The following is a 19,007-nucleotide window of genomic DNA, read 5'->3' as shown; positions in this document are numbered from 1 at the left end:
TAGTGTTTATTATAATCCTTAAAAAGAGGTAACCTAACCATTCAGCTAAAGCATGCAAATCACAACATATGAAAATAATATAAACGGCTTTGTTATTAAGCCACAGCAGCAACCCCATGGGCTTGTTTCAAATCAAATTTGATTTCCTAGGAAAACAAATTTCCCTCACCTATACTAGAGAAAATCATGAATTATCCTAAACCATGCGTGTAATGTCTAAATGAAACTAAACTAATTCTAATAACGAAATCTAACAACCTAGTCAAGGCCTATTTCTCTAATAAAAATTTCATTTTTTTTTGAATTTGTATTTATTTTCTGAAAACAGGAACTCGGGTTGGGCCCTTGGACCCGATCCGAGTATGGGCAGCGGATTGCAATCCCATGGGTCCAGGCCATGGACAGATTATTGGGCTTATTGTATTGAGATGCTTCAAAGAAAATTTTGGCTCAGCTCATAGAATTTAGCGCAATTTTCCCTAGAGATCAATCGAATCCAAATCTATATGAAACAGGTTCAGCCCAATCCCCATTAAACCCATTTTGAGCACGACAGCATTTAAGCCCATCTTTTAATGCCCTTCTTCTTCTTCTTTTTATACCCGTTTCCATTATCTTTTTATTTCTATTTCTTTGCCTGAACATCCGCACTTTCTCACTTAATGTCCGTCACCCCGGATTCATCTAAATTATCACGTTAAGGATTCAAACGAGACTCCATCTGAGACCACTTCTGACGTTCACCAATCAACTGCCACCTTCGGCCATCACTGAGGACAGAATCTCAATATCGCAAACCATGCATTAAGTACATTACTAGAGACACGATAATGTGCACATCAGTGACTCTCGCTCATTTTCCTCATAGAAAATTCCCATGAGAAAGGGATTTTTATGCCGATGCAGTACATGAAAACAACGGGAACAGAGGCGAGGAGAAGAAAAAACGAAGAGCAAAGCAAAGATCAAAGCGAACACGTTACGATTTCGGACACTCGACTCCATTCGTGCAGAAAATTCTGATCCAACCGTGGACATCAACTAGAGCAGAGGCGTTTTTCTCTTGCTCTCTCTTTACTTTGCCTTCTGTGTGAGCCCCCTTTCCACAAATTCTTTTGAAAATGTGTATATACAGTAACGCCAAATGTCTGGTGCAAATCATTCCACGTCGGCGTTCTAGAAGAAATGGTGTGACATTTATGAGCAAGAATCGATTCTCCTTCATTCTCTCCGATTCTCTAGTGCACGCGATTATAGCTATCCGATTTTGGGCTGTCTTATTATTTTTTATTATTATCTACTTTTATTATTTTTATATCAGTATTTTTTAAAGAAAAAAATTGAATTGTTAATCAAAATTCAATTAACAGCAGCTCTCTGATTCTAAATATCGATTATTTGGGCGAATTATCTCTCTTAATTCTATCGTGTATTCATTTGACGGGATTGATTCTAAAAACATTCTCGGATTAAAGTAATATAGAGAGCTTGAACCTTTTCAATAACAAATTACCTTGTCCGGTTCCTCCACAATTAACATAGCTATACACACTTTCGATAGGCAACACACGAGATAGAGAATCAATTTGGAATTTTTGACAAAGCAAGTTACAAAGGCAACAACTCTCCCCGTGGATCATCATTAATAAGTTGTAATAGCTTAAATCATGATCCTAGAACACCGTCAACTGTTGACAAAGGTGGTGAGGATGAGTCCTTGAAAGATGCCTTCTTGAGTTTCGCATGATCATACATGGTGACATTCGTTGGGGTCATCATTTTTCTCCATTGCCGTTTTTGTCTACTTAAACTCCTACTATCTCAACTTAGCATTTGTTTTGTTTGAAAGCATATCCCATTATTTCCGGAGCATAGCTCGTGATTGCAAATTTTACACATCTTGATTCTCCACTATGCATGTTGAACCATCGGATCGTCATATTTTCCATATTTTCCTGTAAATTTGGACATGAGTACCATTGGATTTTCTTTTGTTGTGAATTGAAGGGAAAGATTATTGTGGTGACAGATACAACAACCTTAAAAAAGAAAAAGTATGGATGTGACTTGTTATCTCATATTGACAAGTGCTTCTCTGATTTTCTTTGGGAATTTCTACGATACACTAGTAGAACTTACTACCTCCGTTTAATGACCCTTTGAGCTTGGTTATGATGGCTTGTAAAACAATTTGATAATGTGTTTCAACGTTTTTGGACTTTAACTTCGATGAAATGTCGTATGGCTGATTTTGCAGAGCCAGATCGGCTATTAACTATCCTTTCCAAAAGGTAGCTGATTTTTTTTTGGAGATTTAGCAGCATGACTATCGGAACGAAGCTTCACTAAAAGTGCAAATTAGATCGTCTGAGTTTCTTTTCTTACTAACAGCGGCTCCTTCTTGGACTTGAAATTCTTCACAGCTCATGCTTCTTGAAGACACTTTTTTTTTTATTTGTCGCAGAGCTTTGATAGATGAAAAAATTGCAAATGGACTGGAGCAAGTTCAAAGCCTACAACAAAGCTGGAACATCCATCCTTCTATTTTTTATTGACGGAGGTTTTCTAGTTTTTATTGTCTTTTGTTTCCTTTTGTTGTTGTTGCTCATTTTTTTTTTCTGGGAACCATGGCACCCTTACACTCGTTCTAGACTTTTGTCTTCTTGAGTGTTTGTTTTTGTTAGTGCCAGGCCTCCCTCTTGTATTCTTTCTTGCAAAATCAATATATTACTTATCTTTACCAAAAAAAAAAAAAAAAAAAAAGTTCCAAGCCTGCAGATTCTATCTACGTACATTTGTTGCTCTTTCCTGAACCCTGTTAGGCAGACTCTTAGTACTTATATATGTTGTATTGGTTCATAATTTATCTTCTTAACAGTCACCACACAAAGTACAAAATAATTCACCATCCTCCTGCTCTAGCTTTTTTTCTTTTGTACAGAGGATGATACACCGGTTAAAAACTATTATCATGGTGGTGGCGGCAGCAGCAGTGTAGCAGTACTCTTCAGCGAAAAGGACAAGTAATAGTAGAAGAAATAAAATTATGGAGCACCAATCTTGCAAACAACTCAAAATAACATGAAACTAGAAAAGATTATTACCCGCATATGATCACATTGTAAAATCAAATTATCCACGGATAATGAGAAGTATATAACAAATACAATGAGCATTCCACTTCTTTATAAATGGAGGCATCTCCTCTGTCATGGAGCGCCAACTCTCCTTGAGGCTTCTTGCTTTGGGGTGTACACACAGTAACAACGTAATATCACGAACCCCCAGCAAATAATAGCTCACACTCTCTTCAATCGAAATGAATTGAATTTTGACAAATTCTAGTATCGTTACACAGTTCCATTGCACCCAACTCTATCTCGCCACGGTAAGAGCAACAGAGTAGCGCCATAATGAGCCAAGGCACCCATGATCACAAAGACGTGAAATATCTGATGGCTGTGACCAGCAAGGTCGAACCAACCCGGTTTTAGCCTCTCAGGAATCCTGCTAACATAAAACAAAGTTCCTGTAATGTAAGATAGCGCCATGGCCAACTCATAAGCAAGCGTGATGGAGCGTTGGGGATTGCTCCAATTCACAATGCAGCCATGGATTGCAGGTATGATACCGAAAAACGCCATGGACGAGAAGAGCATTGCTCGAAATGCCCAGAATTTCCCAGAAGAAAGAGAAGGGGTTAGCAGTGTCATGACAGTGAACATCCCCATCGCCGTTATTCCACCAAGGTAGATCAGTTGCCAATGGGGCTCGCACTGGAAAATGTAGTAGATTGGGGGGGAAAATGAGGTGATGATCATGACCGTGATACCCACATAGTCTATCCGCAGCAGCTGGATGTTCAAGCAGTGTGAGTGGCATGAGAAAAGGTGGCAAATGCTGCTCGGGAGGAGGCAGAACATGGATCCGCCTAAGAAGATGAAGAATGGCCACTGTGTCACCGCCGCTTGGAGTGAACCAACCTTCATTTCTTCTTCTGTTATCTGATTCAAGTTCACCAAAGAATTTGTGCCCTGAAAACTATTTGTGTTAGATGCATCTGATACTTCAAAAGAGAGTATTCTTTTCATAATTCAGAATGAAACACCATTGGCACCCCACTTACCAAAAGCAATTCCTTTGAGTAAGATATATTAGTTCCTGCACGAGTGGATTTACATATGAAGCCATTGCATAATCTATGGAAATACTTGTTGGAGTCCAATCTTCAGATCACAATTTATAGAAAATGGTTCAATCCTGTCTGCCGGAGGGAGAGCAGGCCAAAATGGTGAAAGTGAATGGGCAGAGCACTAACTGAATAACTACCTAGCTTGCTCAAGCCGATACTTTCAAATTCAATTTGACAACCAGTGTACTCCTCTTTACTATAAAAGCTATGTACCACTATGATTTGGTTCAGAAAATCTTAGCAGCAATCAACTTTCAAAGCATTCTGCAATAGTGTATTATGAGCTGCACCACGTGTGAACTTTTTCTTGACACACACTGTGGAAAATGATTATCCATTGAGAGTGAACTGAATCCAGTTGTATTACCAGGAGCAGAGAAGAGATTTTCCAATGGATTGGATCTTTAATTTCTGTTTGAAAGGAACGGAAATTTCTACTAATACTTTGATCCTTCATGGTAACAAATCACAGGTGACCATTGCCATCCATCTTAATTTGGCACTTGCTGTTTGAACAAAGACTGTCTCGACTGTCAGGCGACTACTCCTGAAATTTAACAGCAATGAACATGGCGAGCACGACCCTTGTATATTTCTATGAAACCAACTTTCTGAGTTTAATTTAATGTGCCTGCACTTAATTTCACAAACTTGAGTTATTTATCTATGGCACCTGCAATTTCAATACAGCACCAGAAGAAAATGAAGGTTAATGGCAATTTCAATTGCCAGTTGCAAGAATGGTCGGCTTATGAAAATGGCCGGGTTGCTCATTATGGTAGCAAGCCACGAATATGACCATACTAAATTGACTTGTACAGATTAAAGATGCCATTCTGCTAATAAACCGGCAGTTAAAATCTAGCTGATTGTGACTGAAATTCGACAATTTTAAGCTGGTTATGGAGGATTTGATGAAAACAGGGTATTTCAAAACATCCTTGCCAAAGGAGCAATTGAGCAAGCTCTCTAGTGAGTTATAACTTGCACCAACAAGCCTCATGTCAGATTACACTCGAGACAGTGAAATTGAGCTATGACAATCAACACAGATCGGGCTGCTACTGGCAAATTCCTCATTATATATGTATAGCTATGAATCCCACTCCTACAGAAGTTATGTGTTTGATTCAATATTACCGAGACTCACTAAAATGTCCACGCAAGTATAGGATTGAATGACACAAAACACACCTTGAGAAGAGGCCGAGAAGATCCGCCACCTGAGGCACGTCCACAAAATTGGCCACCGTCAATATCAGAAACACCAGAAACCCAATCAAATGCCTGCTCACCATCACACACAGGACGCAAAAGAGATCACCACAAATCACCCAAAAAAAAAAAAAAAAAGAGGATAAAATGAACTCAAGAAGAAAATATGAACAAAGATGGCCTTGCATGAAAGAACAACTACAACTAAAAAGCATCATTCATCCATACGTCCAGACGTAGAGCGTCTCGTTGTGCTAACGGAACAAGCTGAAGGCGGCCTTGGCAAGCGGCCAGCTGGCGCAGGTAGTGGCCGAGGATGAACTCGCTGTCCTTCACGTCCTCCGGCAGCTTCCGGAACGATGCCAGCGCGTACCGTGATGCCGACGTCGTCCCTCCGCAGCAACTTGATGTTCAAGCAGTGCGAGTGGCATGAAAAGTAGAAGTGTCGATGAGAATCGATGGTGGCCAAAAATTAACAACATCGAGTTTTAATTATTTATCTTACAAAGTGATACCTGGGAAAAGATTTGCTTTTACAATTTAGGTGAAATCACTGATTTTTTGTTGTTTATTTGCAAATAATCATTTTTTAATGATTTTATAGTATTCATTTTATCATTTTCATATTTCTCTTTAGAGAAGACTGAGCAAAGTCGACGGTGGCAATCACGTCTTCCGTTGAATTGGCCCCAACAGACTTGAGTTTGCCCATGATTGTGTCATGGAATTGGCAAATCGAGACAATCACTCGAAAGGAAAGACTGCATGTATAAATGAAGTATATAAACCTCGAAAGTTTGCAGTAGGTGAAGCAGAGACTAACAAAAAAAACACCATATAAACATGAAGTGTCTTCTATTGGGTATGTTTGACTTATAAACATTTATAATGGATGTGAATTACCTAAAAAGCTAGTACTACCTATGAAAGTTACCATATTGTTTCGTTGGAATTTTTCTTGCGACAAAATATCTTTCACTGAAAGTCATTTTTAGATTTTCAAATTGAAGGAGACAATGTTTTGCACCAACTCTAACTTTGACTAGAACAGGACTACACAAACTATGCCGAAATTTAATTGATGATACAACCTAAGAACATAAACATATATACTATGCTAGAATTTAATCGATGACACAATACTCAGAATAAAGATACGTATGACGTGAATCTGAAAGCTACAGCTAAGAAATATGTTGGAATTAAATTGACAATGTGAGTCTAGAAAGTAGAATTACAATGCAAGAAAGTAAAGATACGGAAAGATAGTAAATTTGTTTGATTTGTGTGGAGGGTCTCCGAAGAGTACGATATGGCTATTTAAAGCCCACAATAGACGGTTATCGACAAAGATTACAAATAGATGGTTATCGACGAAGATTACAAAGGGAAATCACAAACAGATGTTGCAAACTGTTATCGAATGGAGGTTACAAATGGATACTTGAAAAAGAAATAACTTGATACCGCTTATGAAAAGTTACAACGATCCTAAAATAGTGGAAAATAATCAACCTAAGGTTATCCTCTTATCAATTGCTTGCTATTGATATTGATGACTTCGTTGATCAACTTTGAGATTCTAATCGATAACTTAATGCTCTGTGTCGTCAATAACTTTACTAACGCGCTGCTGTTTCTCTTCAAGTTGCCAATGATTTTATTCATAAATGACCAAATTCTGCTCTCATCGATTAAGTCTACCTTGATAATAACTAAAAGTTGGCCATTTTTTGGTGGAAACACAAATAAACGTGAAGTGTCTTGTATTGGGTTTGGTCAGCCTATGCTTTTTGACATTTGAAGAGATTTTTCCAGCCTATGTTCTTTGACATTTGTACGCCTTAAATTTTGACAATCTTGCAAAGAGCAATCTAGAACATCTTGAAAATGGTTCAACTAACTTTGACATAAAGCATCCAGAGAGAGATAGAAAGACTTGTGCATGTCGGCAAGTGGAAGATCGTTACGATTTTCAGCGCGATTACCATTTGATGTTATTCATGAATCTATAAACTGAAGATTTGTCGCTAAAAGTGAATTGAGGCCATTGGATGTCAATTATTGCGTCTTGTTAGTGCGAGAATGATCATACCTAGTTATTGTCCAGAATTAGTTGGCTGCGCATCGCGTGATTCGCAATGAGTTTTGGTCTCATTTATGCTTGATTTTGCCATTAGTTGACGGGCATGCACACTTGTTCGTGTGTACTTGTCAAAACGCCTTAAGTGTTTAATGGGGGTTGCATTGTTTAATATCTAATAATGGGTGAATCAGTCCTTGAGGAGACCGTTCGGTTTGTTTTCTCAGATATTGGAACCCGGTTGGTTTGGGCTTGATGGCGCCGAGTCACGATTGGTTCGGATTTGACGGGGAGCAGTCGGAACCCTTTTACATGTATGCATTAGTTTCATGATTTTTTGTATTTCATCTTAATTAGTTTCTCATTGTTATCATTTTAGTTAGGAAATTTCCATCCCTGGATTGGAGTAATTACATGCTTATATTAGGATTTAGCTCACGCTTGTCTTGTTCTAGAGGTTAATAGAATCATATATTCATAGGCACTTATACATTCAACAAATATGTACCTATGCCTCTATATTTTCTTTGAGTGCTGCCTTTCTTTGTCCTCTTCTCTTATAGTTTCTTTTCCAAATTTTGGTGATTCGTTATGACTTCTTATGAAATTTTATTAATTATTCCCTAGTTCTATTAGACTATTATATATCTCGTACTAATAAAACAACGTGATGGTTGGTTTTATGAATAAAATAATCCTAAAGTCACTTTGATTTCTATCTTTCTCTTTACAAGTAGTCACTTATATAAAACAATCCTAAGCTACTCATTTAGTTGTCAAATCATTCATGAACAGAAAGTTTGTGCATAAGTCTATACATAATAAATTTTAAATCTATTGTCAGTAAAATTTCCAATATACCCTCAAAACGCCTCGGATGAAATTCTAGCGCGTAAAAAGACAAATAAATGATATAACTGGATACGCAGTTCGTACAATATACTATTCTTATTGATCTCTAGAGAATTAGTTAACCTATTGATATTAACAAATATACAATGATATTAACAGAGCATTAATTTTACCTGCACCTAGCCGGTAGTGGGTTTGACCCCATGTAAAGGTTAAAGGTCCTCAATGGCCATAATGAGAATGAGAATATGAAACTAATAGGGCCAGTGACGACAAAAATGAAAGAGGTTGAATTTTAAATCTCACTAGTGTGTTTGTTTCACAGAAAAATAATGACTTGTAAATATTTATCTAGAAATAATTACTTGTATTGTTTAAACTTTTGGCAATGGAAGATATCTTCATTATTAATGACAATTATTGCCTAATCATTTTTGTTATCATAAAAATGTTACTTATTTATTTATTTTGTAAGTGATGCAAATTATTATTTTTTAGATTAATGTTTTAAATTGGTGATTTTTTGGGAAATAACAGAGCCCTATATATCAAGACGATGCACGTTAATATATTAAATATTTACAGCTCTAGTGAAGGCCATAGTATGATCAACCTATATATATAGGTCCTGCAGGGCACAAATGTGAAAAATGAAATAGCAATAATACAATGAAAGATGTCAAGTTTCGAAGCTTCGTATTAGAGACACGCACAAGAGTATGACACCAGCATTTACACCTATCCCATCTGATGTCTTTGTGAGGAGAAGCTCCGTTCATTCTTGGGATCATTTTCATGTTTGCGCAAATGAGAGAGAATGAGTTGAGAGAAGAGGCTGATCAAAATCCAAACAGAATCACGAAGGAAGTTGAGAGGATAGTAAGGGTCAATGGAGAGTTAACATAAAGATATGTGAAAGTTACATATTCTTCACAATGAAAAGTCATTAACATCGACCACTTTATATACAAACAAATTTAGATTTTGAAGGAAATTAGATGTGGATTTACAAAAAGTGGAAGGAAAAAGAACTTCCATCATATCTATCTTTCCACTTCAGTGACTTTAATGGACGAATTACTATATTATGAAAATTCAATATATATATATATATGTGTGTGTGTGTGTGTGTGTGTTAGTTATTTTATAGTGTTTTGAATGAATTTTCTCAAATGACTAGAGCATTTTGATCTAGTAGTTAACATTACCAGATAAAGTTACTCCACCTCTTAGAAAATCCAATCCGTTTTTCAATTCTGCGTAGGGACAAGGGTCCGGCCTCCCTTGCGTTGACCACCTTTCGGAATAATGGCCAAGTGCTTTATGAGAAAAAAAGAAGAAATTAGTTCAGCATTTCGTAGGTGGTTAGCAAAATCTCATCTAAGATTAGATTAAGATGGAAAGAGAAATTGAGTTACTGTGCGACTTTCCTTTCCATCATTCTCATATAAAAAACTAAATTTACTCAAGATCTTGCCACAAACTTTCTCTAGTGGACATCCCTGTCAAAAAGATAAAGCATTTTCCAGCTTTTATCGCAGGCAATCAAGCCGACTTGGGAAAAATCTGGTTCAAGCTATATTTGGACATCACTATCCAAAAAGCAAAGCAATTCACAGCTTTTATTACAAGTGACCAATATGACTTGCTCAAATTATAAATGAGTCCCTACATGATGAAGCAGGCATTTAAACATTTGACAGAATATAGGTTTGGTGAAAAAAATTAGAACATTATATATTCAATCCAACTAATAAGTTCAACTTATTGACTCACAGGTTTGGATATTTTGCGTTATTGATTTATTTGTTCCATTTCATTATATTTGGTTGAGAAAAATTGATAAAATTATGCAAAATCTTTAATTGGTAATTTTTATATATCCAGTAATTATACTAACATGTAATGGGTTACACTATAATGATGTGGCCCAAGCAATGTTGACAAACTCCCGAAATAACTATTCAAGTGGTAATGATTCGGAAGGTTGATTTTACTTATGAATCATTATTTAACAAAAATCACCGCAAGGAATCTGCTTGTATTTTGCAGCCTGCTCCAATTATCTCCTTGAGCTATAGAGTTGACACTAATTGAGACTCCATGTGAACGTCCAGAGAAATGCCCATGCAAAATGATCAAGTCCTTAGGGAGAAAGCCACCATATCGTGCAGCTCATGAGGACATTAAACGTCATAGGCAAACATAAAATGACGGCCTGGAATTTGACATCTTTAACAATTTAATGGCCAGTCGTTAACCTAATGCTTATTAAAGATGAAAGAATCTTTATTTGACTACCGAACGTCATGACACACCTAGATCTAGGAATTGTGATTAGAATGAAAGGTGCAATTGATAAGGTGAGAAATGATTAGACTTGATAACCTACATTAATTTCAAAAACTCACATTTTCTGTAAAAATTATAATGATAATAATAACAATAATGACAAAAAAAATAAATAATAAATTTAAAATACTTTAGCGACACACACTTATTGCAAAATCTCCCTCACCATATAATGCACAAAAACCCTTGTTTATATGGATATATTAGATATTGCATAAAATATGGATATATTAGATAATATTATACATATCAGTTATAGATATAGCAGACTTTATATATGGCAATCCTTTTTTCAGATGAATAAGGGAATTTATATATAAAATATACATTGCAAACTTTTTAAACAACATAAGAACATGTTTATATATCTTCAATATAAAAAGATTTCACTTTTTTAGATTTTATTGGTCAGCATATATGGTTATGTAGTTTCGTATTATTCAACACATACAATTAGCAATAACAGACCCAAGCATCCATTTCAAGGGGTGCAACACTTTTCAGTTTGGTTGTGGTTAGTTTCGTTAAACATATCAATAAATTCAAGGATTAATACCTTAAAAAACTCCAAACTGGTACACCTGTGACAAATTCACCATAAACTATTTTTTTTACCATCAAAAACTCCAAACTGATATACCTTTGACAAATTTACCCCAAACCGGTATATTTGTAACAAATTTACCCTCTATTAGCTTTTGTTAAATTTTACTGTGAAATTATTATGTTAAATGACACATGAAAATTAACGGGTGTACCAATTTGGGATTTTACTCTCAATTTGTCATAGTTTACAATTTTTGTAATTTTTTGTGGTATTAATCGGAGAGTATATTTGTCACAAATTTACTAGTTTAGGATTTTTTGCGATCAAATAAATTAGTTTGGGATAAATTTGTCATAAGTGTACCAGTTTATGATTTTTTTTTATGGTCAGTCGGGGTAAATTTATCACAAGTGTACCAGTTTGGGGATTTTGGTGGTCAAAAGAATAGTTTTGGATAAACTTGTCACTAGTGTACCAATTTGGAAGGGTTTTTTCGTGTATTAATCCTAAATTCAATAATAGACCCACATGACCCACCAATAGGTATGACGAGTCTACATATTACAAGTCACATCTATTAAGCGCATGTGATTCGATAACCTCACAATAAATTGAATAAATTTGCACTCACGTTCCGACGTCCACGGTTATTATTCAACATTCAATTTTCGTTAAGAACTTGACTGGTTTTGTTTCACGGGGATTGAATCAACTGTGGTGCTTGCTTTCTTCTCTATCATTTTTTTCATGTCCTTAATTCTCAACAAAATTCAAATTGTTCGCATGCTTTTCCGTGGAATACTTCTAGGCCACGGCAAGCTTTAATGACAATAAGAGATGATAAGATCTGTCGAATGTTTAAGTCAAAAAGGTCCCTAGCAGAAACATAGAACGTACGGGCCACGAACAAGTATACCATGAACATATTATATATACTAAAGTAAATTTGGACTATCAGATCTCCTTGGATCCCCTGTCTTCATTGGTCCAGAGTCAATTTAATATAATTACATATTGACTAATTGCTAAACCCACGGAATTTGTGAGCTGTTCGGAATTTGAAGGGTCCTTCATTGGACTATCCATGTGCGTGGGGACTTTCAATGATGTCGTTATTGGAAGGAAGTGGAAGCTGACAGGGTGGTCTGAAAGAGAGACTAGAGAGGAATGCCCTACTAATCCACCTTAAACAACCCAATCGTTTTGCTTATGCCTTGGTAGACGGTTAAAAATATTTTTATTTAATGCTAGGAAAGTATCCGTGTGTTGCACGAACTTAAGCCTGTATTTTTTTTACAGACTGTTATAAGATATACTAAATGTTGACTATATTTTCATGATCACTTTATCGATTTGATCAAAATTAGCCTATTTTTCCGTCAATGAGTCCAAACAAATATCACTTTATTTGATATTTCTTGGCAAAACAACACTTGCTTTAAAAATTAACAATGTCAAACCTTACTTATTTCCCTCTCTTTTTGCAAAGTAATTCCTGGGCACATTTTTTTGTTGATTTGCTAATAGTAATTTTTTTTTTTATCATTTTATAATCTTGACCTTTTCTCTTTTGGAGAACTTCTAGGTCAAGTTAGTAGCGAAAATCACGGGTTCCGTGGAATTGGTCCCAATAGACTCTGAGTTTTCCCATGATTGTTCCGTGGAGTTGGCCCTACCGTAATAATCACTAAAAGGGAAGACTCTGCTCATATAAATTAAGTAGATGACCCTCATAAGTTTGCACATTGTGAGGTAGAAGAAATTGATAATGCACAAAACCCCACACAAACATGAAGTATTTTTTATTGTGCTTGTGGACTTGGGTGTTGTTGGTATTGATAGGGAATGGAAGGAGCATGGGGTGCTTGGAAGAAGAGAGGAATGCACTCCTCAAGATTAAGGCCACCTTCAACCACCCAAACGGGTCTTCTCTTCCGTCTTGGGGAGACGACGATGGTGACTATTGCAGCTGGGAAGGCATCGAGTGCGATAACACCACTTCACGAGTAACTCAACTAGTTCTGAGCTATATACGCGATTTTGAATTGCGAGAATACGGCCCTTGGGTTATTGATGCGTCTCTATTCCTACCTCTGGAGGAACTTCAAGTGTTGGATTTGAGGAATAATTGTCTCTCAGGTGTCTCTCTCTCTCTCTCTCTCTCTCTCTCTCTCTCTCTCTCTCTCTCTCTCTCTCTCTGTGTGTTCTTTGTTTCTTTTTTCTTTTTTTCAATTATGTTTCTAAGTTATCGTTTACAATTTTGAACAATGAAAAAATGTCATTCTATGATGCTATAAACTGTAAAAGTGAATTAATGACAAACACATGATTGCACAAATGATGTGATTCTTAAAGTAGTTAATTGCACATATCATAAGTTAATTACAAGATTCATTTCCATGACAATGATAAGTACAAAGAGCAAAAGTAGAACCGGCTTAATGAGCAATGATTTACCAAATTCCAACTTTTTGTTTATATCATAAAAGGTAGACTTGTTTTAATTTTCACCCCAACAATTTTGCACTTGTTTGGAAGTGGACCAAAATCTACGTAATGTTTTTATTTGTGGCTTCCTCTCAAGATTCAAAATGAGAAAAAGAAAATCAAGTTTATCATTCTACATATCAATATTCACATTTTTGAAAAGGTTTTGAGTGTTTTATGATAAATGAAAGTCAAATTGCAAGAGCTATAAGGTTTACAAAACATGAAAAAAGATTGAAATTAAAAATCACGAAAAGTAGATTGTTAAATGGGATTACTTTAGAGGGAAGAGAAAGGTCTTAAAGGTAGTGTAATGGTTGGATAGAGGAAAGAAATGGACCGGAAAAAGAAAAGATTAAACCATATCAGGAAAAATTATGTGTAGCTATGTGTCTTTTAAATCCCTCATATAAAGGGATTTGGAGGGATTGAGGGGACTAATACTTTTATCAAACAATAGTTTTTTCCTTTCCCATATTTACCTTTAATGTATTTCTGATATAATTACATAAATTATATATACATAAAGGTACAATAAAGTGATAATGCATCATTCCTTTTCTCTCTTGATCATTCCTTTTTCTAGTATCCAAACAATATTATGACTTATTTTCTTCTTTTCTCTTGAAATTATTTGAATTTCTTATTTTCTTTTATGGTTACGTCTTCCAATCATCTATATTTTTCTGGATGCATGGACCTGTTCTTAGTAGGAGAAGGCAAATGGTTCCAAAACCCAAGCCACTCCACCTATGCATCCAGACATGAAAGAAAACCAGAAAACTTAGTGCTTCTCAGGTCAACCTTTCGTTTATGTAGACTCGGAAAGTCACATTTAATGTTGGGCAAATAACGCATTGGAAGGCTAACAGACATAAATGGAAAAAGAAATTAGATGACTCATCGATACGTGATTCAATCGATGAGACCTACGTGCACCTTCAAGAAGATTAGCAAGAGATTCCAGATTAAGTGATATGATAAAAAATAAAGATGATATTCAAGTCATTCAAACGCTCTCAGTATATTATTGAGATCCTCTATATTCAGGATAATTGTAAGTTTTCTGTCTTGAAAGTTTAATACCTCAACACAAAAACCATTTGACAGTCCAAATTGATTTCCCATTTTCTTTTCCTTTTGCTTTTCATTATTTTTCTGTTTCTTTTTTGTGTCCTCTTTCTATTTTCCTCCTCTCTTGAGTCTGGAAAATTATTCATTTAGTCCTAAATTACATATGCCAATTCAGTTATAAAATTTCCAATTTTGCTAAAGTAATTCTAAACCTTTGCATGAATTTGAATAGTCCTTTCTGCCAATTGCAGCTAGAAATTGCGCAAGTCTTCTTGTATGACAAGACCTGTAATTTGACATGTACAACTCTCGTGAAACAATATCGTTCTACATATTTTTCTGATTTGTTTTTTGTTTTTTCCTTTTCTGTCATATCTTTTTTCTTCTATTTACTTTTTTCGTTTTTTAATATGTAAACGAAGGATCCTATATATATTTTCCTTTTTATATGTGAGTCTTGTTAAGTCTATGCTCACATAATGTTCCACAAGACGTTGCCCTGTGCATTAGGTGACTCAGCTCAGTCGTTTCAAACTCTATCCTTTGTAATTTCCTCAATCCTTTGGCTTGAGAGTTCCAAACTATTGTTTCAAAACTCCTCACTCTCTGCTCTAAGAATCTTGCTAATTTCAGCTCTGATTTTGTTAACGCCAGAAAGTTAAAATTGTGTAGAAGAAAGGAGTGCAGATAAAATGCCTATCTTTACTTTTATACACTCAAAAAGCTAAATTAATATATATACTGAAGGGAAAGGCCTATTTCCACAGCCTAAAAAGCTGGGAACCCTTTAATGAACCAAAATCCCATTTTACTTGAGGCTTTAATTGGACAGTGAGGAAAATGGGATGAAATAGGAAAATGGGATGAAATAAAATTTTAGCGGAAAATTTTAGTATAAAATTTATGTGAGATGGAAGAAAAGGCAAACTGTGAATTTTAATCAACTTTTCTTCTCAAATTTTGTAACCTCTATCTCCAAAATACTAAGTGAAGCATTAATGATTTCGATAGTCAAATGATGGAACAAGAAGCAATGCCTGAAGAAGAAAAGCGACAAGCGGGACAGAGAGTGGTCTCAGAGGAAAAATTTGTCTGATTTTGGCATTGACGGATTGACCAAGAACTAATTATTTTGGTTACAATCTCCTCCACCAGAAATAAGGCAAAGCAATACTACATCTTACACCTATGAGAGATTGAATTTGTATCTTATCAAATCCAGCAGTTACAACATTTGTTGAGAGAGAGAGAGAGAAAAGAGAGAGGTCAGGTCCAAGAGGAAAACTTCGACTGATTTTGGCATTCGTGGCTTGACCGAGACTTATCGAGACAATGACATTTTGGTTAGTTTAAACAAATCCAGGCCATTTAGGCCGTACAACATATACCAAAAGCTTCCATCTTTCAAATTAGTCAAACTAAATGAATATATAAGTATATCGTTCGAGTTATTGCTTTCAATTCTAAATTTAATGCAAATTTGCCACATTCTAAAGAAGTCATGATTTTTAACGATTTATAATTTTAAAAGACGCATTGCAAGTTTAAAAGTTTCATTGTAATCTTTGAAAAGATAGGATTTTATATTTTGTTTAATTTCCTTCTAACTGAAAGTAAGAAACTAATTAACAAAATTGCATTGGCTTAAATAAAAAAATTATACTTTTTATCTTCGATGGCTCATCACAAATAAAATTTATCACTAGTTTGTTGTATTTTGTTCAGTTTCAAATGCAATGTATTTATTTGTTGGAAGAATTGTTTCTATATTTGAGGAACATGATAATTTCTCTTCATGCATTTTTTGACTTTTAATGTAATAAGATTTTGACTTTTTGGGAATGGCAAAATAAACTATATCTTCAAGAATATATATGAAATGACAAATGATTGAAATGATACTTATTAATCGACGTGAGCCACATAGAAAAAACGAGGCATTGTATCTGGTCATATGGAGATAGAATCACATGTCATATGGTGAGCACGTAATGGAACATTCCCGTTGCAAAATAAACTATATCTTCAAGAATATATTCTGAAAATTCTTTTCTCTTTATTCATGTTTTGTAATTTAAAATTAATAAGAGATAGAAGTTCAGAGATGACAGCTCAATAAATTAATGCTCGTTGGTCTAATACAGGTCAGATGGCAAAATTATGTCATGTATCTTGCCATGAGGCAGTCATAAAAGTAAAGTCATATGTCACATGGGAGCAAACGAGGGAACATTTTCTCAGCTTTGCAAGCTAACTACATCTGATAGACATTGTTGAAGCTATAAGTTACCCGTTTATGAACTTGGTTTACAAATGCATGTGACGGAGACTTTGTTGATGCTCAGATATGTCGGATCAACTGGTTTCTGCAAAGAAATCAATTTTCTTCACCATGAGCATATAGTTATTCTAGATAAATGGAAGATAGATAGACATTTGATATTGGTAGATAATTTATTAACTATCAGGTATGCATGGATTTTTCTATGATCAGATTTAAATGGAACGCTGCACTTGAAGAAATTGAATCGACTTGATCTATCTTTCAATAATCTGGAACGAGTCCCCTCATTGTACAAGAAAACTTCAACAGAGGCTCAACAATTGTCTTCCAATCAGCCTAAAGGTACATGTAGAATAGAAGACCATGCCATGATACATAAAGTTTGATTTTGAGAATCTTTTGTCAATTACAGGTGTGAATTTGGAGGTATTGGATCTTGGAAAGAACAATTTGGCCAATGACGCCCTCACGGACATTATGAGGATAACATCTCTCAAGGCCTTGTACATCAATCAATGTGGATTGAACGCATCTTCGAAGTTTCTGGAAGGTACTCCTGCGAAAATGCTTTCATCTATCACCTTGTTAAAAATAAGATAAGATTTTCTTGAACATAGAAGGCATGACTGCATTATATATTAGGCGTTCTCCAGAGATCATATTTTGACCGCACATTTGCTTCAAATAACTTAGCGCCAACGACTTGTATTTAGGTAATTGACATCATATAGTTGTTTGACTCATGCTTGAAGTTGGAAGGATTCAGTTTAATGTCCCTGGAAGCCATAAGTAAACGTAGGTCATGCTCAATGTCTTAATTGTGGGATCACGATATCGGTGATTCTTAAAAGGTCGATCATTTCTCAATTAAATCCATGACCTTTGAAGATTGAAGTTTAGGGCCCCGTGCTTTTATTTTTGTGAAACTTTTTTACCGGCCAATCTAAAGAGTACTGTGATAACATAACATATGCAAGGAGTTATTGCTTTGAAGATTTAAAAAAAAAAAAAAAGGAGTCCGAAATAACAATATATCAGAGGAGTTCAAATATTGTACAGGAATCATAACAAAATTAAACGCAAAAGTTAATGGGGAATCAAAATCCAAAAAATACTTACATTTTACACATTAAACCACAATGGTGGTTAAACTTCAGGGATTGCCAGTGTTAATAAATTCAACTAGGCGGCGAAAATTATATGAGAAACTGAAAATTTATATCAGTAAACTAAGATGCAAAAAACCAAACAAAGAAAGCACATCTTATTATGGATAAATTAATTTATCTGAGAATTTTCTTTTTTACCATTAAGGTAAACAATATATAGAGTAGAATAAATAATTATAATATCAAAAACTCATACGGACTTATTAAAAAAAAAAAAAAAACTCGGCATCTTCAGCGCCGGTGTCCATTACTACCCCAGCCCTCCACGGCGCTCAGACCCGTCATCACATCACGAAACTCGGTCACCATTACCACCACCAGACGACTTTCGGTTTGAGCCCAAATGACCTCAGATTTGAAGTGTGGCCTCAAATTAGAGGGCGCCATGCATTAGATTTGAGGAGGAGGGGAGTGGGTTGGATAGGCACCAAGGTGACGGTGATGGATAGCGAGTTGGGACGATGGTGCGAATGGTGGTGGAGGACCGCAGGTTGCGGTGGCGAGTTGCTGTGGAGGACACGGAAGTGCAAGGAAGAAGAAGAAGAAGAAACGAAAATGGAAAAATGAAAAAAGAAAGAGGGAAACAAGTGACTCGCGAGTCCAAATGATGTTTGGTGGCCTCCACTGCTGACTTGGCGGGCACTGTCTTTGAAAAGTACATGATTAAATTGGGAAAAAAAAATTCAGAAACTATGATGAAAATCGAGCAAAGGTTTAGAATTTGCCCATACAATTACCCCATAAATCTAGGA

The 19,007-nt window shown here is 35.5% G+C and overlaps 3 protein-coding genes across 3 annotated transcripts; 1 reads left to right on the top strand and 2 right to left on the bottom strand.

Moving 5' to 3' along the window:
- Positions 1 to 3,095: 3,095 nt before the first annotated feature.
- On the bottom strand, positions 3,096 to 4,190 carry LOC104451103 (heptahelical transmembrane protein 1). Its single transcript, XM_018875309.2, has 2 exons — positions 4,127 to 4,190; positions 3,096 to 4,034 (listed from the first exon to the last, which is right to left on the bottom strand). The coding sequence occupies exon 2, from the start codon at positions 3,987 to 3,989 to the stop codon at positions 3,351 to 3,353; it is 639 nt and encodes a 212-aa protein (XP_018730854.1). The 5' UTR covers positions 3,990 to 4,034; positions 4,127 to 4,190; the 3' UTR covers positions 3,096 to 3,350.
- Positions 4,191 to 5,273: 1,083 nt separating this feature from the next.
- LOC120294898 lies at positions 5,274 to 6,119 on the bottom strand. Its single transcript, XM_039315821.1, has 3 exons — positions 6,052 to 6,119; positions 5,636 to 5,810; positions 5,274 to 5,479 (listed from the first exon to the last, which is right to left on the bottom strand). Exons 1-3 carry the CDS (start codon positions 6,117 to 6,119, stop codon positions 5,342 to 5,344), a joined length of 381 nt encoding a protein of 126 aa, XP_039171755.1. The 3' UTR covers positions 5,274 to 5,341.
- Positions 6,120 to 12,999: 6,880 nt separating this feature from the next.
- On the top strand, positions 13,000 to 17,780 carry LOC104440514 (receptor like protein 21-like). Its single transcript, XM_039314990.1, has 3 exons — positions 13,000 to 13,380; positions 17,297 to 17,428; positions 17,499 to 17,780. Exons 1-3 carry the CDS (start codon positions 13,032 to 13,034, stop codon positions 17,684 to 17,686), a joined length of 669 nt encoding a protein of 222 aa, XP_039170924.1. The 5' UTR covers positions 13,000 to 13,031; the 3' UTR covers positions 17,687 to 17,780.
- The last annotated feature ends 1,227 nt before the right edge of the window (positions 17,781 to 19,007 follow it).

Source organism: Eucalyptus grandis, chromosome 6 (assembly GCF_016545825.1).
Source record: "Eucalyptus grandis isolate ANBG69807.140 chromosome 6, ASM1654582v1, whole genome shotgun sequence".
NCBI lineage: Eukaryota > Viridiplantae > Streptophyta > Magnoliopsida > Myrtales > Myrtaceae > Eucalyptus > Eucalyptus grandis.
The sequence above is the reverse complement of the archived record's forward strand: the minus strand, read 5'-3'. Positions and strand labels throughout refer to the sequence as shown.